The 27,729-nt window shown below is 54.3% G+C and overlaps 1 protein-coding gene across 1 annotated transcript in view; it reads left to right on the forward strand.

The window, feature by feature from the left end:
• The window catches only part of CHST11 (carbohydrate sulfotransferase 11), a 94,217-nt gene that overhangs the window by 37,066 nt on the left and 29,422 nt on the right, over positions 1-27,729 (forward strand). The window contains exon 2 of the mRNA XM_061562789.1: positions 8,482-8,564. Coding sequence (XP_061418773.1) covers positions 8,482-8,564 — 83 coding nt within the window. The remainder of the gene's footprint in view (positions 1-8,481; positions 8,565-27,729) is intronic.

The raw sequence follows: 27,729 nt of genomic DNA on the forward strand, positions 1-27,729 counted from the left end.
AATCCAACGATCGTTGGGAGGTCTCAGACATTTCGTTTCCTTTATAAATATCGCCACGAATGGCTTCCATATCCGTGAAGAGAGAGGAGGGAGATGAGAGGAAAAGGAGAGAGAGAGAGAAGAGAGAGACACATCCCTCGGTACAGCGTTGTTTAGTTAATTACTCGGAAATGTTTACTGGAGGTGCTTACGTTTAAACCCACTGCGGGAGGGGGAAGGGCTTCCTTTGTTACAGGATACACAAAAAGTGCGCTCTGTTTATCCCCGGGAATTTGAAAGGGGGGGGGGGGGGCGGGGGGCACCCACACCCTGGAAAACCGTCGATGTGGGACTTGCGTTTCCTGCAATCAGCGAGTGATGTTGTATTTGTCAAAATAATTATCGGAGCGTTTGTATTCTGCATGGGGGAAAACGCTCGGCATCTCCATCATCGTCATAATCGCCGAAGCGCTGCCAACAGGCAATGCCGTAGAACGTGCGCGATAAGGTGAATGCGATAACCCATAATGTGCCGGGGCGAAAGCGTTTTCTCCAGAGCGGTCAGATAAAGAGATCAGACGTCTTAAAGTCGTAGCTTATTATATATATTTTATTTATGAGGTGTCACTCGTTAAATAATGACAGCGGTGGTGCCTGTACACCCCCCCCCACCCAATGCAGCAGCTGAACCACTGCAATTAATCATCGTCAACGTTGTGATTGTTATCCTAGTGAGCCATGATCTACCCACTGCTGGATGAAGGCCTGCGCACGCTGTCGCCATCCCTGCAGCTCCCGCGATCCACCTCGCTCCTCCGCACGCAGTTGATCCCATCGCTCCATCTCCCCATCGCTCCATCTCCCCATCGCTCCATCTCCCCATCGCTCCACCTCCCCATCGCTCCATCTCCCCATCGCTCCACCTCCCCATCGCTCCATCTCCCCATTGCTCCTTCTCCCCATTGCTCCATCTCCCCGTCCCGCTCCATCTCCCCATCTCCCCATCGCTCCACCTCCCCATCGCTCCATCTCCCCATCGCTCCATCTCCCCATCGCTCCACCTCCCCGTCCCGCTCCATCTCCGCGCCAGTCGCCCTCCACGGGCACATCCCCCCCCCCCCCGCCGTCTGATGTACGAGTGTTTACATTTTAGTTCGCGGCAGGCGGTTTACTTTACAAATAGCCGCTCCGTACACAACCAGCCCGCCGGAATAATAAAACCTTTGCACTGTAATCCTACTCTGCACAAGGAGACGCGATGAACGAATGAATAAATGACCGCGCGGATTCTCGAGGACGGTGGCGCATTCCGCGACGCTGCGTCCGCCACGGACTCTGGGAGAGTGGCGTCACCGCCGGCTAATTCGGACGGAACATTTAATTTCCCGTCATGAGCGGCAGACTCAGTGGTGGCGAGCGTTGATAAGACGCGAGGAATAAGGGTCCTTGGTACGCAGCGATGAATTCGTTAGCATACACTTAGCGGTGACGGTGGTGGCGCGGGTGCGGGGGCGACCGCGTCCGTCTTGAATATTAAACAGTCGATTTGTAATCGGAGGGGTTCGCTTTGTCGGACCCCTGCGTGGTGGCTACATCCCCTGACGTCGCGAGTCAGCCACTGCAGGTTCACATCATCATCACCATCCTCGTCGTCGTCATCATCATCATGGGCCACGATCCATCATCCAATGCGGGGACGCATGCCAGACTTCCCGCGACCGCTGCTGCAAGTGCAAGTTGCTCGTGAGAGAGCGGCCGGTACGAGATCGGCCCCGATAGCAGATTGCCAGTGGGCGGCACTTGTTGGGTTTTCGTGGTTGCGTCGTTTTTTGTTGTTGTTGGTGTCGCGCCAGCGGTCGGCAGAGAGGGGTTCGTAGCAGCTCTGCACGAGCGAGGGCCCCCGTCGAATCGGCAGCAGCATCATGAGCCAGGATCTATCCGCTGATGGATGTCGCACCTACGATTAGCACGGTTGGCGAGGTGCACGGTGCGAAATAAGCTCCAGAGAATTGCACGCGCACACACAAACAGCAGGTCGAAGGTCTTCCCAGGCCCGCACCATCCTACGAGTTCCTGGGATGTCACGTTCCATCTGACGCCCCCACACGAGATGGTTTCGTCGCTCCATCTCATCAGTGGGCGGCCCTCCGATACAGTCCAATGTTTGCGAGGGAGGGGGGCGGGGTGTAAATTTAAATCGTGAGGTTATCCTCCAGGGGCGGTGGATAGGTGCTCGTTAGGGAATACAGGTGATGCACGTGCCAGTCGACCCATGGCTCCTGGGTCGGTCCCGTGACCTCCTGCCAGCAGCGAGCCCCTCCACGCACCTTTACGTGGCCTCGAAGTGCACCTAGCCTGGCACAAGTGCCGTGGTGACGTCACCGCCACTTAGTGGCGAACGGCGGTTGTTGTTATTGTTGTTGCTAGGGGCGTTGTGGCGCTATCCCAGGTTGCCTTGCACAGAGACTCGCTGTGAGATGAAAGTGAAACGATAAAATGACCACCGCTCTGCCTCTCGTGCAGCGCTCTTCACTGCAAGGCCCGGGGGCCACTGGTGGCTCCTGGTGGCCTTTAGCGCGGCCCCCCGACAATACACAACACGTGACAACACCCCCATCATCATCATCATCGTGCTGCTGTCAGACTCCCAATGGTTTCAAATAGTGTGTCGGCCCTCACACACTGACGATGTCTTATCGGTGAAAGTGTCCCCCCCCCCTCTCTCTGAACACTAGTGAAGAGCACTGCTCTAGAGCCAGACCTTTAGCCAAGCCCTGTAGCACGACCTCCTTCAAAGGGCGTCTGGGGGACAGAGCACGGCACGACACGGCCAATGCGGAACTCGAAACAAATGTGAAAGGCTGAACGGGACGGCGAACGATGAGGTCTAATTTCGTCTGCTGGGCTCGTCTCCCCACGCTGCGTATGACGAGGAAGGGGCTGCCACGGCCGTCGTTTGCATTTGCACCCAACATTTAGTCTTCGTGCCCAGCCCCCTTCCTCGAACCTCTGCAGAGAGATCGCGTTAAATATTATACTGGCATTTTTCGGACTTGGCCACAGGAATTTAGAAGGGGGGGGGGGGGGAGGCAGCTGAACCTTGAGCAGGATTGGGGGACGGTGGGGGGGGGGAGCTTATTCCCGACCACCTCTCTGATGCCACGGGGCTGCCAGGATCTGACCTTTGGCCTTAGTGCTTTGGCCACCGGGAGTCAAGGGGGAGCTCTGGCTTGAGTGATTGGCTCAGCGGTTGTTTCCAAGGCGTTGACGATGAGAAAGCTCGCGAGCCCGGGCCTGTGCGTAGCGGAGAGTGAGCACGTGGCGTGGTCGTCCCAGGGGTCACTCACCAGGGGTCACTCTCAAGGGTCACTTGCACACTTAACTGTGCGGCTTGTAACGTCCGTCAGGCAGCAATCGGATTAAATCGCAAGAAAATTTTTATTTTTTGTGATTTTACTGTGCGTGTGTGGGTCCTCCCGCAAACTTCCTTCCAAGACGCCTGGTTCAGCGTGTGGAAGAGTCGGCCAAAGTCGCCCTCTTAGTGGGGCTGCCTGGAGCCCGTGGAGTTGTCCTACCGCCGGCAGTGGCGCGGGGCGGGCAATTGCAGGGCTGCGCCTTTACAACATATTTTAATCTGCAGCCAAAGGAAAAGGGCTGTCACCGCTTGCTTAGAAACAGCGCGGTTACAATTAGCGCGGACGTCTGTCCAGCCCGGCACGGCATTGCTGAGCGGTTTACTCTACCGGGAGCGTTGGTTGGTAGGGAGGGGGGGATAAATAAACATACCGACATGAACGCGTTCCTGTGTGCGCATGTTGTGCGCGTCTCGCGTGCGCGTGTGTGGAGACACGCACACACACGCGCGCGTCCGTGAGAGAGTCGGCATATTCCACGTGGGGGAATAGAAGCCCGCACTGTTACCGCAGACTGCCCCCGCTCGCTCGCCCAGCATTAGCGTCGTGGGTTTTTTTTTACACTTTGGCTCGGAGCGTTTTAGAAATAATAATAATAAAAGACAACCCCAACCAATACGTTCCGTTTTTTGTACAAGCAGCGGCAAAGCTGGGGCAATTCCTCGCAAATACTTCATGTCTCGACGACGCGAGTCGTGTTTACTCCGCGAGTCAAACACTCAAAGATGTTGTACGGCGCGGGAGGGGGGAGGGTGGGTAAATCAAACTCGGGTTGATTGATCCCCCGAGAATCCTCCATGGTGTCAGCGCTGCCATAGGAACGCAGCATGCCACCACCACCACCACCAACCAAAACCACCACCACCAACCACGCTACGTTAATGGCGTGAATTGAGTTCGAGTGGGGGGCACGGAGCTTTTATTCGCAATCCCGGCAGACGCCTTTGTCCACGCGGGGTGTATAAATGAGCGCACCACGGTTCGTTGAGCGGCAGGCCGCGTGTGGTGGGGTAAAGCGTGGGTTCTCCCCACCTCTTACAAGACGTCTCACCAGCGTGGAAGAGTAGCCCAAGCTGCCCTCGAGCGGGGAGGCCCTTTCCGCCAGCAGTAGCGCGGGTGAGCAATTGCGGCACTGCGCCTGTACCGCGTACTGGTTCACGACCACCGCCCGTGCCCGATGGTGACGAACACGCCATGGATGGTCACCGCGGTTTGCATTTCACTTCCCATTTTTAACCCGTGAAGCGCAAATGGTAACGCCGAAATCAAAAAAGTTCAAACGAACAAAGAGCACACGCGAGCGTACTTCGATGCCGGCCGATAAACCGCCAGCGATGCACGCAACAGCGGCGCTCCAGGATTGATCGCGGCGCTAAAACTATTGCATGGCAACCACTAACAAAGCGGTCTGTATAACATGCAGGGGCGAGCTCCCCCACACACACCAACATTCGAGGCGCCGGGCTGCAGCCCCCCCTAAAGCCCCCCCCCCCCCACTCCACCGAGTTAATCCGGCCCTGGCTGATGAAGAGAGGTGATTGGTTGTCTCGTGTTGAGCAGGGGAGGTGGTGGGGGGGTGAGCGGTGAAAGGGGGGCTGGGGTCATGCATTCACCGGACATTATCTGCCCCCCCCGTCCCCCCACCACGAGAGTGGGTGGTGACGCGGGGAGCGAGCGAGCGGTGCTTGATTGCATTGTCGTTAATTAGCATTCGTTTTGTAAGCTTGTACCGTATGTTGGTCTTCTTTGTAAGACAACTGTGCTAATCTGAGATGCAGGGTGGGGGGGGGGGACAACAACCTAAACACAAAAAGCAGTTCTAAAGAAATGAGTTATCCAATCGAGATTACATTTTTATTATTATTTGGGTTGGAGTGGTGGTGCGGTGGTAAGCCCACCGCACCTTGAACCCATTGACCTGAATTTAGTTTTCAGCCATACCAGGGCCGGTCCTCAGCACTCACCCTCCCTATCACCAAACGGCACTGACCAGCGTGGTGAAGTATGGTCAAGCAACCCCCATGACCGGCACACAGGTTGTATGTAATACGCTTTTTAAAACGAACAGATGTTTATCGTGGATCGCGCCAAGAAAGTAAACGCTAAATAAAAAAAATCGTTGCGACCACATTAAAGTAAAATCCAATTTCGTACAAAATTAGTAACGGCCTTTACTTACGGCACAAATAAACGGTATACATTGTAATGCACTTTTACTAAGCGTTTCCAGATGAATGAGAAGTGCATTTTATTTCGAGAAGGTCGGATTGTGTTGAATTAGAAAGATCTGACCCAGCCTGCCACAACAGATGCGTTGAATGCGAGCCAACAACGGTCCCGAGAAATTAGTCAGAAGTTAAAACCGCCCGCCCTCCCGCCCCACCTCGCGCTGACAGAGGGCAGCGTCATTCACAAGTGGCGTCCAAGCCGGCCGTGTCCCCGGCATTCCCTCGTTATTCGCGACGAGGCAAACATTCTGGAGATGCTCGTTAATAGTACATTTCGCGGCTAATGATATTGGCCCGCGAACACCTATCTTTTTTCGTGAATTACCTGAAATGAATACGTAAATAAGTGATTTAGATACGTTGAAATTATCTCATCACTTTCTCTCTCTCTCTCGGTACGGGCGTGTGGAGTCACAGATGCGATTCGCGGATAGCCACAATCACGGAAAGAAAATCCGTGAATCACGAGGGAATACTGTACTGTACTGGGTAAAGGGCGGAAGGGTGTTCGCTAGGGGGGTAACACTTGAGCTTCGTGGCAAGAAGGATCTCGGTTCGATTCCTGACTCGTGTGCCTTTCTGCACAGAGCCTATTCGTCCTCCTCCTGCTCTTCAGGCTGAGAGTGACTGGAGTTTGCACGCTCCCCCCCTATCCTGTAGAGTCGGAGTGAGTGGAGATGAAGCAATGATTGGAGCCCGTGTGCCGGTGCCAGACGGATTCCTACATCACAGGAGCGCGAGGCTGGTGACGGCTTGGGGGAGGCCTTCATCCAGCAGTGAATTGGTCGTGGCTGGTGACAGTGATGTGAAGCTGGTTGGGACTGCCCGCCCAGAGCCCGACACGCTTGCAATGGGAGCTATCCATTGTGTGCCAAGTCACAGACACATTAACCACCAGCTGCTAACGAGCTGTTTCTTAAAACGAACCCGGACCCAATTCCCGCGTAGACCACAGCACCATTTACGTTGTTGATAAAGTTGTGGGATTTTTAAGAGAGAAAACTTTGTTGAATATTTGAAAAATGGAGCGTTTCTGAGCACCCCTCCCCACCTTCCCCCTGCCCCTCTTGCCCCTCCCCCCCCCGCCTCTTTCCACCCAGCAGCACTGTCTACAAACGTGTGTGGTGGGGTGAAGTGTGGGTACTGCCAACCATCACGTGAACTCCGGTCATCCTCGCGGCAGCTTTTGGCTAGCCATGGAATAAAGACGGTCACTGCATCGTAAACTTTTAGAAAGGGGTTTGCGGCCGTCTGGAATGCTCTTCCTTCCGATACTCGGAAGCCACTGGGGCACTTTCATCTAGATTGACAAACTAATTTATTTAGAACTGTTTTTTGTGTTTAGTTTGTTGTCCTTCCTCCGCACCTCTGATTAGCACGGTTGGCTATGTATGGTGTGAAAGAAGTTCAACGTACATACGTACAACCTCTTGGCAAGACGTCTGACCAGCGTGGAAGAGTAGGCCAACGTACCCTTTATAGAGCGGCTTTCTCTAGGGGGCCGCTCTTGCGGAAGGTCGTTCCGCCAGCAGTGGCGTGAGCCAGCAGTTGTGCCTCTTCACCGTTAGAAGCTCTGCCACGTTGCAGACGGAGCCTGGCTCGGCCGGACAGGGCGGCTGTGTGTGTGCGAGGCTGCCACGTAAGAAAAATAAACAGGAAACAGAGAATGGGCACTCCAGAACAATCCCCGTGCTGCCAAGAGGCGTCACTCCTTCTCGAGATGCCGAGATGTTAACTCCCTCGTCTGGTATACGGGAGGTCGTGGGTTCAATCCCCAACCTGATGACACCTGCTGTATATTCGTAGTTTGCGGTGTCTCTCTCTCCACATGGTAGCGTGGATTTTTCTCCGGGTCCCCCAGTTTTTCCCTCCACATTTATAATCAACACGTGCTTAGAGTATTTGGCCGCTATACATTTCCACGCGATAAGCCACTTTGTTGAGCTATCATTTGTGGCCAGGCCGCTTCTGAAACAAAAGCTACGTAGCGCTCAGTAGGCCTTACCCGGTCAAATAAAAAGAGTAGTGGTAGTCGTACAACCCTCCCGCAACGCCGCCTTTCATGGCGCTGCGCGTAAAACATAGAAGGTAAAAAAAAGTGCTGCCCTGTAATTGCTTGCTCATGGCAGACGAAATCCAGTGAGAGCCTCCCCCTCTCGAGGGTATTTGGCCAACTCTCTTCTACGCTAGCCAGGCCGCGACGAAGACGGTTGCAGCATCGCGCCCTTTCAGGTGCGCTTCTGCGGCCGTCTGAAACGCTCTTCCTTCCCGATCTTAGGAAGCAACTGGAGCTGTGCACTTTATAATGACCTCGATTGAAAACTCATTTCTTGAGAACTGATTTTTGTGTTTAGATTGTTGTTCTTCCCCCGCACATCCGATTTATCACGGTTGGCTGCGTACGGTGCGAAAGAAGTTCAACGTTCGTACATGAGACTAACTTGGGTGCAACCCATTGACACTGCTGGTCGAGCGGAGGCGGCAGAGTGGGGGGGGGATTGAATCCACTTGCCCCGTTGTTTCAACTGCAACTCCAGGAAGTCAGAGCGAACTGGCGACCTCTGGCTCGTGCGTCCGGTGCGCTGACCGGTGCGCTGTTTACGAAGCATCAGCGTCGGGGAGACAAAGGCGGCCCGGCGTCAGTGCTGGCCACCCACCCCCTCGTGCGCCGTGCTGTCCGCAGCAGGAGCTCGCAAACGGCACTTGCAGCGTGTGCAGGCTGCGCACGGATGGATCTGCGTCGTTGCGTGCGTCCGTGTTTGTCTTCTCGTAACGCTACTCTGACCCCCAGTAGGTGCTCGCCAGCAGTCTACAGCGCTAACCGCGAGCTCCTCCCTCCCTGTCTCCCCGTGCGTCTGCAGTGGTGCACAAGGGGCCCGGCATCGGGGAATACTGGAGCCGGAAGGGTGATCATCGGGGCTCGGGAGCAAACTCCTTCAGCCAGGTGAGTGAGGTCTTCACGGCACAACCAGCCTCAACTTTAAACGGGGGGGAGTGGGAGGCGGTGGGGGCTGTGGGGGCCGACAACTCACAACGCTCTGGGACCCGGCCTCATCGTTCGCGACGATGGGGCAAGATCCCAATTTCCTCCATGGTGCTCATCCTCTAGCGAGTCTCACCCCTTCGCTCTCCTGGATCTCATACCACCCCCCCCCCCCGCCTGAATCCATCAGCCAGGTTTTTGTTCTCCCCCCCCACCCCCTTACTTACTCCCAGTGCACGTTTGTGAAACGCGGCGTCCAATTGTGTGGCCGCATCTCAAGACGCCGCGCGGAGGCTCGTAACGAAGTGCTGCATGGTCCGCAGATGTTACAGTGCTCGCGATATCATCATCATCATAATCATCATCGTCGTTATATTGTTATTGTTATACGTGGCCGGGGGTGGGGGGGGCAATGGGAATGTTAAAGGGACCCCCGATGAAGGAGCGAATTTGAGTTGAAAAACTCGCGACCCAACGGTCCATTCAATTGCTGATTTCATTGCGTGCGAGCCGATGAGCGATCAGGCTTCAAACGGATGAAAGCAGATTTGCTGCGGCTGTTGCAGGAGGAGCGCAGCAACTCTACTCGAGATTGCTGCTCGGCGATTTATTACATTTTCTGGTGGGAAAGTTCCACACAGAGGACATTAAATAAATGTCAACGGTGTTTGGCTCAATTTCCAATTTAACCTCACTTCTTTTTTTTTTGCGGGCTGCGTTTTTATTCTCTTTTTTTTGGCCGGGGCTGGCTGCGATCCGCGGCACACCGAGATTAACCCGACCGCTCGCCGGCGGGCGGAGACAAGTGGAAACACGCACGGCACTCCCGCAGACTTCCTTCACTTTTGGAACAGTTGTTGTTGTTGCTGCTGTTAGCGAGCGCCTATTAAGGCCAGCAAATCTAATGGCACGTTGGGGGGGGGGGGGGTGTGGGGGATGATAAAAATGTTGCCGAGCCCGCCTCCGGCTGCCTTTGGTCTTCACAGCGCTGGGTGGTGCCCGTTTGGCGACGCATCGCTTCGAAGGTTCAAATCGATTCTTACGAACGCGACGTGGGTGTTGTAATTGACACGTGAGAATCGATTTACTCGATATATCATTCATGGTATGGTGATGTCTGATTGAATCATACTTATGGGGCGAACACACACAAACACAATGAAACAAGACATAATTAAATAACAAGACGCAAACACACGAGCTTAGTAAACATTTTTTTTTATTAAATCGTGATCTTAGCGGGTGAAGCGTTGCACATCTAGTGACCCCCCCCCACCAAAGTTACCGTCGAGTAATTTTCGGCCGAGGTTGACCGAGAGGATGTTGCAGGCGAAGGTCAAATCTGAGCAACGTTGTGAATGGGCGAGGAGTTGAAGCTTTGTCGGGGAAGGTCGTAGCACCGTGCGGTGTGCGGACCACTGCTGACACCTTTGACTCGAAAATAAAATAAAACGGACACATGCACCCTAGCACAGTGGCATGAATCTACGGAGCTCTCCAAGCCCCTTTGCTGCATCGTGGTTTACAAATTGCCACAGCAGAGCCGGAAAGGCCGAGGCTGGGTGCAAATCGGAGAGACGTGTGGCTCTAGAAGGCCATGGAAAGGGTGCTGCTAAGCCACGCATATATATGTACATTAAAAAAAATAGTAATCATTTTTTTCCCTTTAAACGCAGCGAGAGCCGAGCAAGTCTCCGCGCCTGGAAGCGGAGCTGAATTAACGGACGCCCGTGCGGCACGATGATTAGAGCACAGTCTTGTGCAATAATTTTCGCGATGTATTTTCGGAAACGCCCGCGGGGGACAATGCGGGCGGCTTGCAGCGCGAATCGCGACGCGAGCGCCGTAATGTGATTAACCTCTGCAGGTGACCCCCCCCCCCCGCCCCCACCCCCCGTCTCCGTAGCTTCCGTAATTTTTTTCTTACCGCCGGTGAAAAGCTTAAACCAACGCAATTAACGGGAGGTCTCCGCAGAGGTTGCTCTTCTCTTCACGCCCGCTGCCCCGCAGCCGACGCAGTCGCGAGCCGAGATCCGCCACTCGTTGATCACGGCGGCGGCGGCCTGGCGGGGCTGGCGAGACAACGGGGCGGTCCCCTCTCAGCGCGGCGGTGAGAGCGGCGAGGAGAGCCTTGGCCAGGCCATGGGGGTGTGGGGGGGGGGTCGGTGTCACCGGAGGATTTGACGACCCGCGCGTGGCCGTGCGCGTCACGCACGGCCCCCCGCCGCGGGATGAGGGCCTCCCGTGCGCCGTGCGGGTCACGGTGGCCGTTCGAGCGAACTTCACGCGTTGGTGAAGGCGGGGAACGTAGACCGTGCCGGAGCATGGGAGTTCGGCATGACGAAATATATATATAGATAGATATTTTTTTTCCACGAACTGCCCTGCGCTGCCCAACGCGAAGCTCCGCGGCAGCCTGTAGCAACCAGTTTCGTGCGTGGTGCTCGCCCAGCCGAGCACGATCCGGCCTCGGGTCTGCTCGGCTGCCGGGATCTGACGAGAGTGGGCGCAGTCCGGGTGATTCGGTCACAGGCGTGTGTATACATGACGGTAATGCGGTGCCATTGCAAGAGATCACATGGGGTGGGGGGTGGGGGGCTTTGTCCAGCAGTGGATAGATCATGCCGGTGACCGTGGCTGTGGCATTATCGTGGCGGTGGCGTGTGCGGCCACACGGGGACGCGAGCGGGGGGGGGGCTGCTAACCTCCCCTCACCCCCCACACCCCCCCCCCGCACCCCCCACGTGCTCCCGATCAATTTCCTGTGAAGACCCCTCTAATGGTGTCCCCCTCCTCTTGCATCCCCGCCGTGCAAGAGATAACATGGAGACTTCGCGAGCGCGGAAATCAATGTCGGCTAAATGCATTGTCGGGGTGGGGGGATGTGGTGGTGCTGATGGTGGGGGCTGCCGTGGGAGCTCTCGACGGTTGAGCAAGGAGCCGCAGGGCCGCATGGCAGAAACTCGGCCGCCCCGGTTGAAACCTGGCCCGTCTACCGGCCCCGCCGCCTCGCGTATCTGAGTCCGCCACGGCCGTCCTCCGGCCGGCAGCAAACGAGATCCAGATGCGAGCGTCGTCACCACCCGAAAATTTCCATGACACGGCGCCAGATTTGAATTCGGAGAGTGTGTGGCGTTCGGCTGCCTTAAATCTTGGCCTGGCAAGCGTCACCCCGTGAAGTGGGACGGCCGACTTTCCGCACCGCGCGTGCGCTAAAGACACGCCGTCATCGTCGTCATCATCAGCCTTGATCAGTTCACTGCTGCAAGCTGCCATCCCTGAGCCGTCGCCGTGTCTCACGTTTTTTTTTCTTTCCCCGAGGCAACAATCCACGAGCCGATTTCATCATTTCCATCTCTGGGATTGACATCTCCTGAGGTTGTGATGTCGAGGTGACCGGTTGGCCCTGCGGTCAGGGACACTGAGCCGGCAACGTCGGAGAACCTTGGTTCAAAATCTGAGATTCAAGCCTACTCGCGATTCACCCGGGTTCTGCGGTGGCGCGGGATGACCGTCTCAGCCCGATCACCGAAGACTGCCCAAACTCCTCCCTTCCCCCCATGACATGCAGCTGAGCTTGACGAACGTTCCTGCGGCAGGCAATGTGGCGACGCACGGGGGGAGCCCCTGGTGTGGATTAGAGATCGCCTGTGCAGAGACCACTGGGCGCAGTTTGTTTACTCCGTAGCTCAGCCGAACAAGACAACTGACAGACGCTCAGGGCCGTTGTGGGCACGGACACAGGCACGTTGGCGTGGTGGCGTGGTGGTGTGGTGGTGTGGTGGCGTGGTGGCGTGGTGGCGTGCTGGCGTGGTGGCGTGGTGGTGTGGTGGCGTGGTGGCGTGCTGGCGTGGTAGCCTGCTGGCGTGGTGGTGTGGTGGCCGTGGTGGTGTGGTAGCGTGGTGGCGTGGTGGCGTGGTGGTGTGGTGGCGTGGTGGCGTGCTGGCGTGGTAGCCTGCTGGCGTGGTGGCGTGGTGGTGTGGTGGTGTGGTAGCGTGGTGGCGTGCTGGCGTGGTGGTGTGGTGGCGTGGTAGCCTGCTGGCGTGGTGGCATGCTGGCGTGCATGGTAATACCGACCCCGGCGCCGCGAGCTGCTGCCAACACGCACGCTCGCTCACACGTTCACCGCTCCTCTGCCCCCCCCTCTCCCCCCTCTATATTCTATGCCCACCCCATCACTCTCTGCCACCCCCCCCCCCCCCGCAATCGCCACGTTCTCTCCTCGCTGTGGCCTCGGCTTCAGACATCACAAATCAATCTGACTGTGCCCACGCCTCCGTCAGAACGCGACGTGCTACTGCTGCTGCTGCGGATTTATTTCCAATAAAATCGGCTTGGAGACGTTACGCGAATAAACCGCGCACCCACTTGGACTCCTCCGCTTCTGCCACCGTTTTGCCAAAGCGACGCCGACCACTTCTGGACGCTTTGCAGCTTCGGGTTGAAGGCGCCCTTGCATCGCCCCGTGCGTCCCTCCGTCTCCTCGGTGGGTCGGTCCGTCTCGCCATCCGGGTCGGGGGGAGATGGGGGGCCAGCATGGCTGTCGGTAGAGGTGATTCAACGTGCACGAAGCTTTGGCTTAAAGGTTGCGCTGCTCCTGGAGGACAGCCTGACTCATCGGTCGGAGGGTCACTGCCCCAAAAACGTGGGGACACAAACCGGAACAAAAACTGGAGCCCTTTGTCAATACGCATTTAGCCCTATCGGCTGCCCATTCTGTACTGTTCATTAAACACGCGCATACACTCACGCTGGCGGATCGTTACACACAGATCCATACGGGTGCGTGATTTTTTTTTGCAAACATGGAATTTTCGTCGCAATTTTTTTATTAACTTTCTTTTTTAATCTATCAAACTATGCTACCAGCCTTCGTGACGAAAGTTTTTTTTTTTTACGATTAAATGAAACCGCCGCACAGCAGACCGCAGAATACTCATTCGAGACTGAGCAGACCGAGGAGAAGCCCAGGACCGGATCGGATATTTGTCACCGGTGTTGGCCGTGAGCGGGAATCGAACTCTGGGTCACAAGGTTCGTAGCACAGTGCACTAACCACTACACTACCGCTCCCCCCCCTGACTGCCCCCCCCTCCACCCCACCCTTACCCCCTTCCCCAACCTAAACTCGGGGTCTGGTGGCATGAATCACCCTCGACGTGAAACAAGAGCCGAGTTGCTTATTCACTCGACAACACGAATACTAATCACGATATAATAATGACTGTTGCATTCACTGCACTCCTCCACCGTCTCTTCCCATGCACTGCTCAGTCACTCAGCATCGCCCATCATCTTCCTTGCGGTCGTAGATTTAGCTGACGACAACGTGTCGATAAAATTAGCACCAATTTTACAGGGGGAGTCAACAGCGGTCGTCCTGTGGATGGACCCGCCTCCCACCCCCCGGCCATAGCAATGTGGAATTTCCACCGCTGACTCTGGCAGGGCTGTAAATGGGAGATGAACACCGATTCCCTCAATGCTCATTTGAGCAAAAAAAAAAGAACACTCTGACTTTTGTCGTTGGATATAATTTCGCCATTCTCTCCGCGGTGTACGGACGCACATTCTTGTCCTGTGTACTTCTACGGTTGCCCGCACTGACCAGCGTGGTGGCTCGCACAACCGCCACGAGCCTCATTGCCGAGGGGGCGAGGGGGGGCGAGGGGGAGGGGGCCCTCTTATTCAGCAGTGGACACACGCACAGGGCCGTGCGCGTAGTCGCTTCAAAGTGGTTTCCGTGGCATTGGCCCAGACACCCAGCGGCTTCGCGGCGCCTACGAATCGGCCTGAATTACTCCGGCGAGCCTACCGGGCGCACGGAGATCGATGGGAGTCAAGTAAAGGCGGCACGTTTAAGGCACGTAGGAACGAAAGAAAAAAAAAGTGGATCCCGGCAAATTGTCGCGTTAAGCTAAGCGCGTGTCCCCGTCGCACAGTAAGATGCTGTCCTTTGCCTGAATAGGACAGCCGATTATTATGTACAGAGATTGCAATCTACGCGACTGCTTGGGTCTCCCTGCCTGCGAGTCTGTGGGTCTCTTTGTCAGTCTACGGGGCCCAAAGTGAGTCTGCGTATCTCTCGAGTCTATGCAGCACAACGTGGATTTATGAAGCAACTCAGCCGTGACCGCACGGAAGACAGCGCTACTATATTGCAAGAGAGTCGTTCGCAAGGGGCCACAAAAGCGCGGTCTCGATTGTGGACTTGGAGCAGGGAAGCTACGGCGGGGATGGCCGGAGTAGGGGAGTCCCGGCAGACGCAAAACGAGCGGTCTGAAAAAGGCCACGTGCGTTTCCGGGGCAGGGGGCCCCAGCAGCAAACGTGGCTCGTGAAGTAGCATCGTGAGAATGGCATGGGCACGGAGAGAAACCGAAATGCTGAGTATGGCAGAATAATAACCAACTCAGATCCCTTTCAGGCGCACAGTGAGAATGAGAAGGGGGAGGGTGAAGGGGGCTTCTTATCTTCTTTACGAGAATGGCAGAAGAGAATAAAAACAAACAGACAGAGGAGGGAGTGTAATAATGGCCTGGAAAGCTGGGCCAGCAGAAGTTTCACGCAACTCGACACTTTGACGCAGCAGGCGGATACATCACTTGAGAGAGATGGAGAGCGGAGAGAGAGAGAGAGAGACGTATTATTTGTATCATTATTGCTCCCTCCGAAAAGCCAACACACTCGCTCTGTGCGCAGGGTTCGTGTAGATAGGAGTGGGTTCGGCCCGTCAGCCTTGATTAACACGTGACCTTTTTGACCTCGGGGGCATTCTCTGGTTCCAGGGCGCGAGAAGGTGGCTTCAGGTGCGTTCCCAACCTCGGGTGCGAGCGCCTTGCACTTTCTAGTTGCGCCTCGCCAACAAAAATCGACGGTCGTCATTGCGGGGGGGGGGGGGGGGGGGGGAGGGAGTTGAGTTTGCATTTGAAGGGCCAGACGAGTATCGTTCGCCTGCGGTTCATCACAAGCTGTTGTCCTTCATCCCCGCACCTCCGATTAGCGTGGTTGGCTACGTACGGTGGAAAAAAAGTTCAACGTACATACATGCACGTGACGGGTCTCTTTTTAAACGCCGTGAATCTCAAACGGTACTCCCTTTCACCGAGCGCCAATGCTACATGCATCACGCTCGTGCGGGAGTCAACAGAAACTTTTTTTCCGATGGATGGACCTCCCCCCACCATAGGATCGAGGAATTTCCACCGATGACTTGGGGCTGCAAACGGGAGATGCGCCACCGCCTTCGAATGCTCTTTTGAGCAGGAAACCGCTTTGACTTTTTTTGTATCCGAACGTGTCTCTCTCCCATGTCACACGGTGACTGGTCTCTTATAAACACAGTAAATCTTACGACCGTAAAATGGCTTCATATCTCTCTGGCTGCATTCGATCTTTTTTTTATTTCTCACATATATATATTACATGAAATGAACACGACCGCCGCGTTATTTTAAACAACCGCCTGGTCGGACAAACACATAACAAAAAAATAACGTCGACTTGTGCGTCTTCGGATGTGAATAAGTGATCATTAAATTCCTGCTCGGGCGTAAAGTACGGATGCGAAAAGAAAGTAAGGACTTCGTTTACGTACCAGGGGATTTGCTGCGTGTTGACTGCATCGAGCATTTATCGAATAATACCAGCACCTACTATGGCATACGGCCACTGCATCGCACGCTTTCAGATGCGCTTCTGAGGCCGTCTGGAATGCTCTTTCTTCTGATATTAGGAAGCCACTGGAGCTATGTGCTTTTAAATCATCTCGATTGAAAACTCATTTCTTTGACAGCTTGTGTGCGGTCCCTAGCCGTTGCATCGCGAGTCTGCGTGACGTGGTGACAACTTGGGGGACGCCTTCATCCAGCAGTGGCTGACGACGACGATGACGACGGTGGCGACGGTGGCGATGTGTCACGACCATCATCATGGGTGGCTGCATTGAAGCCCCTTCATGGATTGTTGGGCAGGGTCGTCCCCGACTCGAGCGCAAGCTCGGGGGAGCTGTAAGCGGCACGGCTCACGCGCGCCCTCGGCAGGGGCGCGATTCACGCTCGGCCGAGGCGACGTTCTGCAGCGCGAGCTGTGGACGACGGCGGCCATGACGGGTGTGGCGGCGGCGCCGCTACTCGCGCGCCGAACCAAGGAACGCTCCAACAGAGTTGTCCGTCGGTTCTCTGTGAGAAACGGAGATCTGAGTTGTTTGGTGTGTTGGGCAGGATTTGAACTCGCGACCTCGCCACTGCAAGCCGTATTGCGCGCTCTTACCATGCGGCAAAGATAGACGCCGCAATTTTTTATAAATTGAGGTTCAAGTCTCATCGGCCCGTTGGGCTTTTGATAAACCACTCTCTTTCCGCAGCGTTCATTCGGGCAGGAAAACGCCAGCGTGGTTTTGATTTGTCCGAGTCTCATCAGCAGAACGTGGCCGGTTAAACGAACGCCGCTGCTTCGCCAGGTGTGAAGAGGCAAGGGCGGAATTCGGTGCGCCACAGGAATTCCGTACAAAATGAGGGCGCGCTCCTGCGTGTTGGACCGTGGGTAGGGACATTAATGTAAAACCAGACAGGGGGGATGGGGGGTCCATTTCGTCACGGAATACAAACAAAAACAATAACGCTTTCGCCCATCAGCCTTCGTGGCCTTCTGGACCAAACGTTCCCGGCTTCTCGTGGCGCACACTTAAGCAGCGGCAACACCCTGCAGGGCCGCATTTCGAAGTTGGCTTTCGAGCGAGCGTGACCCCGTGCCAACACGGCGATTGCGCGCCGCCCGCTCTCAATGCAGCTCTTGTTCCTCTTCCAGGAGTCAAGGGGGAGATTTTTCGAGCGGCCAATTTTTTTTTTCTTCTTTTGCCGAGCAGCTGCGACCGGCGGCGCAAACCGCGGGGGGGGGGGGAGGACAATGGCGTCATTTTTGTCGGGAGTTGCCACCTCTGAGTTGCCAATATACCAGAGGCCAATGTCATTTCGTTGTTTTTAAGTCATATGGTAATAGCAAGAATACCTCGCGATACCGCAAGAGGGGAGAACTTGCCTGCAAACGCATCGTTTTGAGTGGTGAGCTATTGTCCAACGGACGAAACCCGGCAATATTAATGTCCCGATGAGACTTGCAGAAGATGTCTCGGGATGGATGTCAGCTACCTCTACACAAGAGACTGATCCTGGGGGGGAACAAGAGAAGAGGGCAGGTGGCAACCCGAGGTGAAAGCCTTTCTCAGCTTGCCACTCGTTTAAGGAAGAGAGGGAGAACGATGGAGAGATGGTGTGGGAGAGGGCGGCAGAGGGGAGAGAGATGGCGAGAGGGTAGCAGGCGAGAAGAAAATCAGAGAGAGAGGTAGAGAGAGAGAGGGAGGAGATCTGGAGAGGAGGGGTCGCAGAAAGAGAAAGGGAGGGAGGGAGGGAAGGAGTTCGGATAGACAAGGACAGATTAAGTTGGAGATAGAGGGAGAGATGCTGTGGGAGAGATGGGGAGAGATTGGGTGGGAGAGAGCGGAAGAGATGGAGATGGTGTGAGAGAGAGAGATGGTGAGTGGGAGAGAGAGATGGTGAGTGGGAGAGAGAGATGGTGAGTGGGAGAGAGAGATGGAGATGGTGTGAGAGAGAGATGGTGAGTGGGAGAGAGATGGTTTGGGTGAGAAAGCGATGGAGTGGGAGAGAGATGGGGGCGGGGGGTAGAGGAAACGTGGCGGTGGATGGGACGGGATCCAGGCGAGCGTCGTTAATGAACAGACACTGCGCCTTACTTCACTGCCGCTCCCCCGGGAACTTCGAGACAGGCTGCCGGCTTCTGGCACGGCTTGGAAAAATAACAAAAAATTCGTCTGAGCCCGATGCTCGGGCTGAGTCATGTTGTGGGATTCGTCCACGGTTGTGGTTTTTTTTGTGTGTGTGTGTGGATATTCTCAGTGAAACTCGGCATCGCCTGGTCTCATTCGCAAAAGCGACTTGTTGTTGTCCCAATTGGCTGTCACCTGGATGATTAACAGCGACGATCGTTGTGGGTTTCTTTTTTCCTTTTTACGGCAGCGACGTTGAGTTACTCGAGCCGCCGCTATTCCCCGTCGAATGATAATAATGGGTCGGTCCGCAGGGAGTGTCGCCACCGCGCGCGTGTGTGTGTACGTGTGTGTGTACGTGTGTGTACACGCGTGTGTGTGTGCGTGTGTGTGTACGTGTGTGTGTACACGTGTGTGTGTGTACGTGTGTGTGTGTAAGATCTGGGCAAAGTCCCATCAGTGAGCTCCTCCGGCAGGCAAGGCTGCGTTGGCTGGGTCATGTAGCCCGCATGCCCAGCCACCGCATGCCTAAACAGCTTTTGTTCGGCCGGATCGAGGGGGCTAGACGGGCGCGGCACGGGCTGGAGAAGAGATGGAGTGATGTGGTACAGGAGGACGTGGAGCTGAGTGGACTTGCCGATGACTGGTACCAGCGGTGTCAAGATCGGCCTCAGTGGAGGAGGCTCGTGAAGGACGCTACTGGGCAGTTGGAGGCAGTCGCCCTCCAACAACAACGGAGGGCGGAGGAGCGACGCTCACAACAACGAGCGGAGCGCTGGGTGGCTAAAGCACAGCAAGTTGGTACAGTAGGGGGCACAGGTGGTGCATCAGCCAGTCATCTCGGTCATCTCGGTCAGTCGACCCGTGGCACCTGGGTCTGCCCCGTGACCTCCTGCCAGCGGGCGTTCGACACTTCACGTGGCCTCAAGGTGCACTTGGCCTGGCACAAGCATCGTGGTGACGTCACCGCCACTTAGTGGCGAATGGCGGTTGTTGTTGTTGTTGTGTGTACGCGCGTGTGTGTGTACGCTCGTGTGTGTACGTGTGTTTGTGTACACGCGTGTGTGTGTGTACGTGTGTGTGTACGTGTGTGTGTACATGTGTGTGTGTACACGCGTGTGTGTGTACGTGTGTGTGTACGCGTGTGTGTGTGTACGTGTGTGTGTGTACACGCGTGTGTGTGTACGCGCGTGTGTGTGTACGTGTGTTTGTGTACACGCGTGTGTGTGTACGTGTGTGTGTACGTGTGTGTGTGTGTGTGTACGTGTGTGTTTACGCGTGTGTGTGTGTACGTGTGTGTGTACGTGTGTGTGTGTACGCGCGAATGCGAGCCCATGTCCTTGACACCAGGACCTACCGTGGAGCTGATCTGCCCTCTGACCATCGACTAGTCATCTGTAAGATGCGCCTGCCTTTCTTCCACTCCGGTGGTGGGTGTACACCCAGGATCCCATTCCAACCAAAAGTGGCCTGGTCTCAGTTAGCTGATGAAAGTTGCAAGCGAGAATTTCATCATCGCTTGCAGCTGGGGTTGGCATCGTCCCCCACTCCACCTGATGTCGAGGGTAAATGGGCGAGGTTTAAGACTGTGACTCATGCAGCTGCAATGGCTGCTTTGGGTACGCAGTCCAGACCTCCCCAGAAACCCTGGCTGACAGAGGAGGTGTTCAGGTTTATCGAGAAAAAGCGACAGGCCCACTCTCATCGCCTACAGCATCCCACGTCAGAGAATGAGGAGGTTTACCGCAGCCTTCGCTCGGAAGTTCGGAGAGCCGTAAGGCGCTGTAAGGATGGGTGGTGGTCGCGGGTTGCTGAGGAGATGGAGTCTGCCTCAGTGGCCCGTGATCACAAATCACTATTTAACTCCATCAAAAAAGTAACCTGCAGCGCCACACCTATTACCATCATTAGAGGAAAAAACGGTGATCCAATCTCCGACCCCCAGGAACAGGTTTGCAGATTTGCTGAGCATTTCTGTGAGGTCCTGGGGGAGGGAAATTCTCTCAGCCAGGAAAACATCATGGCACAAAGTGGTGATAACCCTGCTGAGGCTGCGGTGCCTCAAATATTGGAAGAGGTCACCCCCTGTGAGTGGCTGGCTGAGGTGCCAGCTGTTGAGGAAGTACTGAGGGCGATCCGGAGTCTGAGACCAGGGAAGGCACCGGGCAGAGATGATCTCCCAAGCGAAATGCTGAGGGAGGGTGGCGTTTGTGCACAGACTGCCCTATATGACATCATAACAACAGTCTGGACCACTGGACGGGTTCCGCAGGACTGGAAGGATGCCCTGGTGGTCCCCCTCTTTAAGAAGGGAGACCGTACCGACTGTAACAACTACAGGGGCATCTCACTCCTCAGTGTGCCGGGTAAGGTCCTGGCAAGGATTATCCAACATCGCCTTGCTAGGCACGCTGAGGAGGGGCTTGCGGAGCCCCAATGCGGTTTCAGGAAAGGGCGGTCCTGCACAGATGCCATATTTTCTGTCCGTCTGCTACAGCAGAGGTGTAGGGAATTCCAAAAAGACCTACATCTCTGCTTTATTGACCTGGTCAAGGCCTATGATACCATCAGTAGGACTGGGCTCTGGGTTGTTCTTCGTGCTTTCGGAGTCCCTGACCCTCTGCTCACGATCATTAAGGACCTTCATGATGGTGAGCGGGCCCGGGTAAAACTACGTGGCCGGGAGTCGGAGCCTTTCCCTGTACACCTTGGGGTGCGACAGGGATGTCCTCTGGCTCCCACATTATTTAACATCTATTTTGACCGCGTAGTTCGTGAAGCCTTCAATAGCTGTACCGGGGGAATTTCCATTTGGTACAGATATAATGGGAGGCTGATCGATGCCCGGGTGCGATCAAGGGATGGCTCCCTATTGGTCAACCACGTTATGTATGCCGATGATTTGGTAATAGCTGCTCATTCAGAAGAGGAGTTGGAGACGCTGCTGCTGAGACTGGAGCGTGCCACTAAGAGGTGGGGCCTTACCATCAGCCCCACCAAAACTAAGCACCTGCCTGGGTATTTTGTACCATCGGACACTCCACCCCCACAACTCCCAATTAGTGATGGGGCAGTTGTGGAGAGAGTGGAGAGTTTCCCATACCTGGGCAGTGTGCTTATGACCGGCTCCAGTTTATCAGCAGAGGTCTCACTCCGAATCAGTCGAGCGGCAATATCTTTTCATCGGTTGCGTATCGCTGTGTGGAAGCTACCTGGTCTGTCGCTCCGCACGAAGCTTCAGGTCTTCTCGGCCACGGTCATTCCCTCCCTTCTCTATGCTTGCGAAACGTGGACCCCCCTAGTGGAGCATCTTCGCCGGTTGGAAACATTTAGGCTGGCCTGCCTACGATCCATCCTGGGTTTAACCAGGCTGGATTGTGTGAGGAGCTCACAAATCCTTGAAAGATCTGGACAAAGTCCCATCAGTGAGCTCCTCCGGCAGGCAAGGCTGCGTTGGCTGGGTCATGTAGCCCGCATGCCCAGCCACCGCATGCCTAAACAGCTTTTGTTCGGCCGGATCGAGGGGGCTAGACGGGCGCGGCACGGGCTGGAGAAGAGATGGAGTGATGTGGTACAGGAGGACGTGGAGCTGAGTGGACTTGCCGATGACTGGTACCAGCGGTGTCAAGATCGGCCTCAGTGGAGGAGGCTCGTGAAGGACGCTACTGGGCAGTTGGAAGCAGTCGCCCTCCAACAACAACGGAGGGCGGAGGAGCGACGCTCACAACAACGAGCGGAGCGCCGGGTGGCTAAAGCACAGCAAGTTGGTACAGTAGGGGGCACAGGTGGTGCATCAGCCAGTCATCTCGGTCATCTCGGTCAGTCGACCCGTGGCACCTGGGTCTGCCCCGTGACCTCCTGCCAGCGGGCGTTCGACACTTCACGTGGCCTCAAGGTGCACTTGGCCTGGCACAAGCATCGTGGTGACGTCACCGCCACTTAGTGGCGAATGGCGGTTGTTGTTGTGTACGCGCGTGTGTGTACACGTGTGTGTGTGTGTACGTGTGTGTGTGTACGTGTGTACGTGTGTGTGTACGTGTGTGTGTGTACACGCGTGTGTGTGTACGTGTGTGTGCACGCGTGTGTGTGTGTACGTGTGTGTGTGAACCCGCGTGTGTACGCGTGTGTATGTGTGTGTACGCTCGTGTGTGTGTGTACACGCGCGTGTGTGTGTACACGCGCGTGTGTGTGTACACGTGTGTGTGTGTACGTGTCAGGAGCGGTGGTGTAGCGGTCAACGCTACGATGCGCTACGAACCTGGCCACCCGGGTTCGATTCCCGCTCACGGCCAACACCAGTGACGATCATCTGAACCGGTCCTGGGCCTCCCCTAGGTCGACTCAGCCTCAAATGAGTACCTGATGCTGTGTGTAAACATCGCCACTGGGGAGACAAAGGTTGCCGGGCGTGGTGCTGGCCACCCACCCGCTCGTGTGCCGTGCCGGCCTTCATAGGTGCTCGCTAACAGCACTTGCCCCAACAGTCTGTTAAGGCTATACGGGGGATCTTTGTCTTTGGAGCCGGCAACTGTCTGGCGGCCACCCGGTCTGGAACGAACCATTCCTGCCCGGGGGGTGATTTCGCCGCAGTAAGCAAACCCCGCTGTAATTCCACTACGACTCTTGAATTGCTTTTAAAATAGATTCATGTGTATATTAAAAAAATATCACATTCCTTCAGCTCGTAACAGTATCGTTGTATTTTTTTTTAGGCCGTCATGAAAAGTCAACGTTTTCATGAATCATTTTGCGCCAGTTTAACACATCGTCACCGCAACGCAGCGAGTGGAGCTGTATATTTTATTTATGTGCGGATTTATTTATTTGTTTATTCATTTCCCTCGGTGGCATTTCCATGCGAGGCACTTCACTCCGAAATGGGAACAAACAGCTCCAGTGAAAATTATGTTGCCGGCAGAGCAACGTGCTCATTATTCAAGTCTCTGTGGCACATTTCTTTACAAAACAACCGTTCCTCATTGTCTCAGACTAAAACAAAAAACATTACCTCTCATCACACGTGTGATTAAGTTTGCATTAAGCTGGTTCCATATCCAGTACAAGAATCACGTCAATCTCACCTACGGTCAGAGCCTGTATTTATACTGGAGGAATCCGATGAGCTATGAAGGGTTTTTTTCTACAGATGTCCATTCTCAATCCTCCATGGACTATCCCCCTCCCATCTCTCCCCATGCATGTCACTCTGCTCCCATCCACGGACTTTTCTACCTCTACACACGCTCTGCTACCTCTCCCCTCTCATCTCTATTCCCCTCCACGCACTCTCCTACCTCTCCCCTCTCATCTCTCCTTCTCTCTCACTGCAGCAGTAACCAAAGTGTTACGTTGAAGCGCCTGGACAGTGTTTACTCTGCAGGATGTCGGTTCCCATTTGATGTCCTCGTGGTGTGGAACTCCCTCGTCCCTGCCTGTGTTCCAGTCTCATCATCTTCCACGTCCATCACTCTCTGTGCCATCTCTCACAAAATGCGTGTATATATTTAGATACGGCATCGGGTGAGTTTCGGACTAAACCACCTCGGATTTTCAAACTTTTTAGAGACTACTTCAGAGTTACTTGGGGTTGATGTTGGCATCGTTCACGCTACGCAGTGTAGCGCGCCTCCGTGCCCACACAAGTGACATCGCCCTGTGCGCGCGCAACGTGACGCCGCCTTCGGCAGCAAAAAGCTCGCAAGCGGCGCGACGCGCGACGTCGTGACGCGCGACGTCGTGCTTCCGCATCGACCCCGAAAGGCACCGTAGAGTGACCGTGATTTGGATGCTGACGCTCGCAAGCCCACGTGCAGCCGTGCATCGACGGCAAAGGGTGGCGGTTTTGATCGCCGGCCACGCGCTGCATTCCCCGGAACTCGCACTCAGCCGCGCGGTCGCACGCGGCGATCCGGCGCGGTGAGAAACGTCGCTTCGCTCGGTCAAAATCGTCGAGTGTCCCCCACCACTCCTTCACCCCCCCCGCCCTATTTATCGACAGAGGGATAACACAGCCGCTTCATGCTTGGGAAACGTCCCCGCCTGGCGCTCACAAACGTGACCTCATCCACCCCTGCTGGACGCCCTCGATCGGCCGCGGCCGTTTTATGTCCAAAGGCTCGCGCGGCGGGCGGGCAAAAGGCAACTCCGTGTGCTTTTGTCTCGGAGTGACGAAGACGCGAGCTGGCCAAGAGAGGGGGAGTCCAGACGCACGAGCGCGGTGAACCGCAAGGCTGGAGTCAAATCCGGCTCCGGATTTTTAGTTTTATTCTTCCATAAAAAACAAAACTTTTTAACGTCGATGCTGTCAAACATGATATTCGGCCAGCCAGATGCATCTGGTGCGAGGCTAACGAGGTGGAATGTCCCTTCCGAGGTTCTTTTTACAAGTGAGGCCTGGTATTGACGGTATTTGTGTCCCAACGTTTCTGATTGCGGGCAGTTCGGTGAATGAGGCAACCTTCGAATCAACATTAAAAACAAAAACAAAAAGAACCGTCCGATTATTGTAACACACGTGAGATTTAAATTATGAGGGTAATCATAGGTTTTGAACGTATGGCTTACTTATGGAATGAGTAACTGTCAACGAAGGCACATCAACGCCACCGTCACAGCGTGGATGCAAATCGCCGGTTGGTCTGAGTGCGTCCGACACCGCGCGGCATTTCACGAGCATTTCTCGCTCGTCAAGAAAGGTCGATGAATTATTCCCCCCACACTCCTCCATTTTACAGCCCTTGTTTGTATCTGATTCGCAGTCCTGATTGGTTGACAGAGTGTGCCCCAGTAAAAAGCCACTTGTCATTATGGCGCTGAATCTCCCACGTACACAGTAGACAGTATGAAATGTGCCCTGGCGTTATGTAAACCCGCAGTCTGCTGGCCCAAAGAATCTAATTAACCCAAACGCACAAAGCGAGGATTTTATTTTGGAAACAAAATCCTCGCTCGCCCGAGGTCTTCGATCTTCGTAGCGGAACAGAATCGTGTGGGTGAGCAGCTCCCCGATGAGTGAATCAAAATTAGAATATTTATTTATACTGGAGGAATCCGATGAGCTCTTGAGCTCTTTTTCACAGACGTCAGTCGAGGCACGGGGTCAGGACGAGTCTTGTCCGGCACGAGGTCCGACCTTTCGCTCCACGCGCTTGGAGCTTCTTGAAAAATTCCTGAAGGAGCCCCCCCCCCAGCCACGTGGAGCGAAACGTCGGACGTCGCGCCGAACAACGGCTATGCGGCACAGTGCGAAATTCCATCGGGGGGAGCTGCACGGTGGCGGAACGAGGGCAGCAAAATTTCGATTTAAAGCTTCTTTCGTGACTGCAGGGATTCATCTTCTTGGTTCTTTTGGTAAAGTCACGTAGAAGGGAGATAATAAAATAATAAAAATAAAACATAATAAAATACAATTCTGACGACGTTTCGGCCACAACGCAAGCAGCCGTCCTCAGGTGAAGAACAGGTCTGTGGTGAGACACTGCTTAACCAATACATACTTCACCTGGAATGGAACCTTCTACAAGCAAATTGAGGGCACCCCAATGGACTCCCCCCTATCTCCGGTTGTAGCCAACATCTTCATGGAGAAATTTGAGACGGACGCCATCCAGACTGCCACTCTACGCCCGACCTTATGGAAGAGGTACGTAGACGACACTTTTGTCATCTGGCCACATGGCCGGCCTGCTCTAGACCAATTTCTCGACTACATCAATTCCATACACCCAGCCATCAGATTCACCATGGAAGTCGAAAATGATGGCAAGCTACCCTTTTTGGATGTCCTAATCAAAAGGAGACTTGATGGTTCAATGAGCCACTCTGTCTACAGGAAAGCCACCCACACGGATGCTTATCTAAAACCGGATTCCCACCACCATCCATCTCAGAAGAATTCCCTCATCAAGACTCTATATCATAGAGCCCAATGCATCTCCGACCATGAACACATTTCCAGTGAACTCAAACACGTACGCCAAGCTCTTAAGGCAAATGGTTACTCCGACTATACAATCCGCAAAGCCATCACTCCAACCATCAAGAAGGATCCTGTTGAGGAGCCTTTCAAGACCATCACCTTACCCTACATTGCTGGGGTCACAAAAAAGATCTCCAAAATCCTGATTAAACACAAGATCCAGGTCCGATTCAACACAGTACATAAAATCCGTGATCTGGTACCGTCTGTAAAAGATGTGGTTCCAGACATACAGTACCCTGGCGTCTACAAACTAAGTTGCCTCTGTGGTAGCAGTTACATTGGGGAAACCAAACGACATGTCTCGGACCGCATCCGTGAACATAAAGCTGACCTGAAACACGGTAGGACTAACACCTCAGCCGTGGCAGATCACTGTTACAACTCAGTGGGCTCACATGATATTGACTTCTCCAAGACAGAGGTTCTCTGCAAGCCATCTGGCTATCATGAGAGATTCGTTCATGAGGCGATCCACATATACAAACACAGAGACAACTTTAACCGAGAAGATGGATTCTGGCTCAGCAATCATTGGAAGGACGTAATAAACCATTTCGATACACATTAGGGTGTGTAGAATAATACATAGTGTGATATTAAATGTATAAGATATAGGTTGGTTTACAGCAATACAGTATATAATTTAATGTTGGGTTTATCTATGGCAGTATATAGTACGGTATATGCTCGTGTGATGTAAGAGAATAAGGTTTAGATGGAAGCATATTATAGAATTTTTACGAGGTAAAATTGTAATGTATTACTTGCTGTTAGTAACTCAGCTTATTATAGAGTATAGTAAGTATACTGATGGTGCGATGCAGTTTATACTTTAGTTTTTTATGTAGTTTATACTTTAGTTTTCTACGTGGTTGTTGAGTAACTGCAGCTACATATCATTAACATTCCTTTCCTTTGTTACTGCTAATCCCTGCACCCCCCTTGGTTGCTGCTGATCCTGCATAATGCATGGGCATAATATGACTTTGACACCCCCCCGCCCAACGCCTACGCATTTTCCATGAATATGCTAAATCCCTCTTCACATGCACATTCTTTTTGTTAAGGCGCTCTTCAACCCCCAATGCAGCTTATATATAAGCTCCTAGTTTGGTAGTGTCTCATTCTTCACCTGAAGACGGCTGCTTGCGTTGTAGCCGAAACGTCGTGAGAATTGTTTTATTATGTTTTATTTTTATTATTTTATTACTTCCCTTCTACGTGACTTTACCGAAAGAAACAAGAAGATGAATCCCTGCAGTCACGAAAGCTTTAAATCGAAATTTAGCGTTTGAATGAACAGACCTGTTCTTCACCTGAGGACGGCTGCTTGCGTTGTGGCCGAAACGTCGTGAGAATTGTA

The sequence above is a fragment of the Lethenteron reissneri genome, chromosome 30 (assembly GCF_015708825.2).
Source record: "Lethenteron reissneri isolate LAM-NWPU_2019-01 chromosome 30, ASM1570882v1, whole genome shotgun sequence".
Classification (NCBI taxonomy): Eukaryota; Metazoa; Chordata; class Hyperoartia; order Petromyzontiformes; family Petromyzontidae; genus Lethenteron; species Lethenteron reissneri.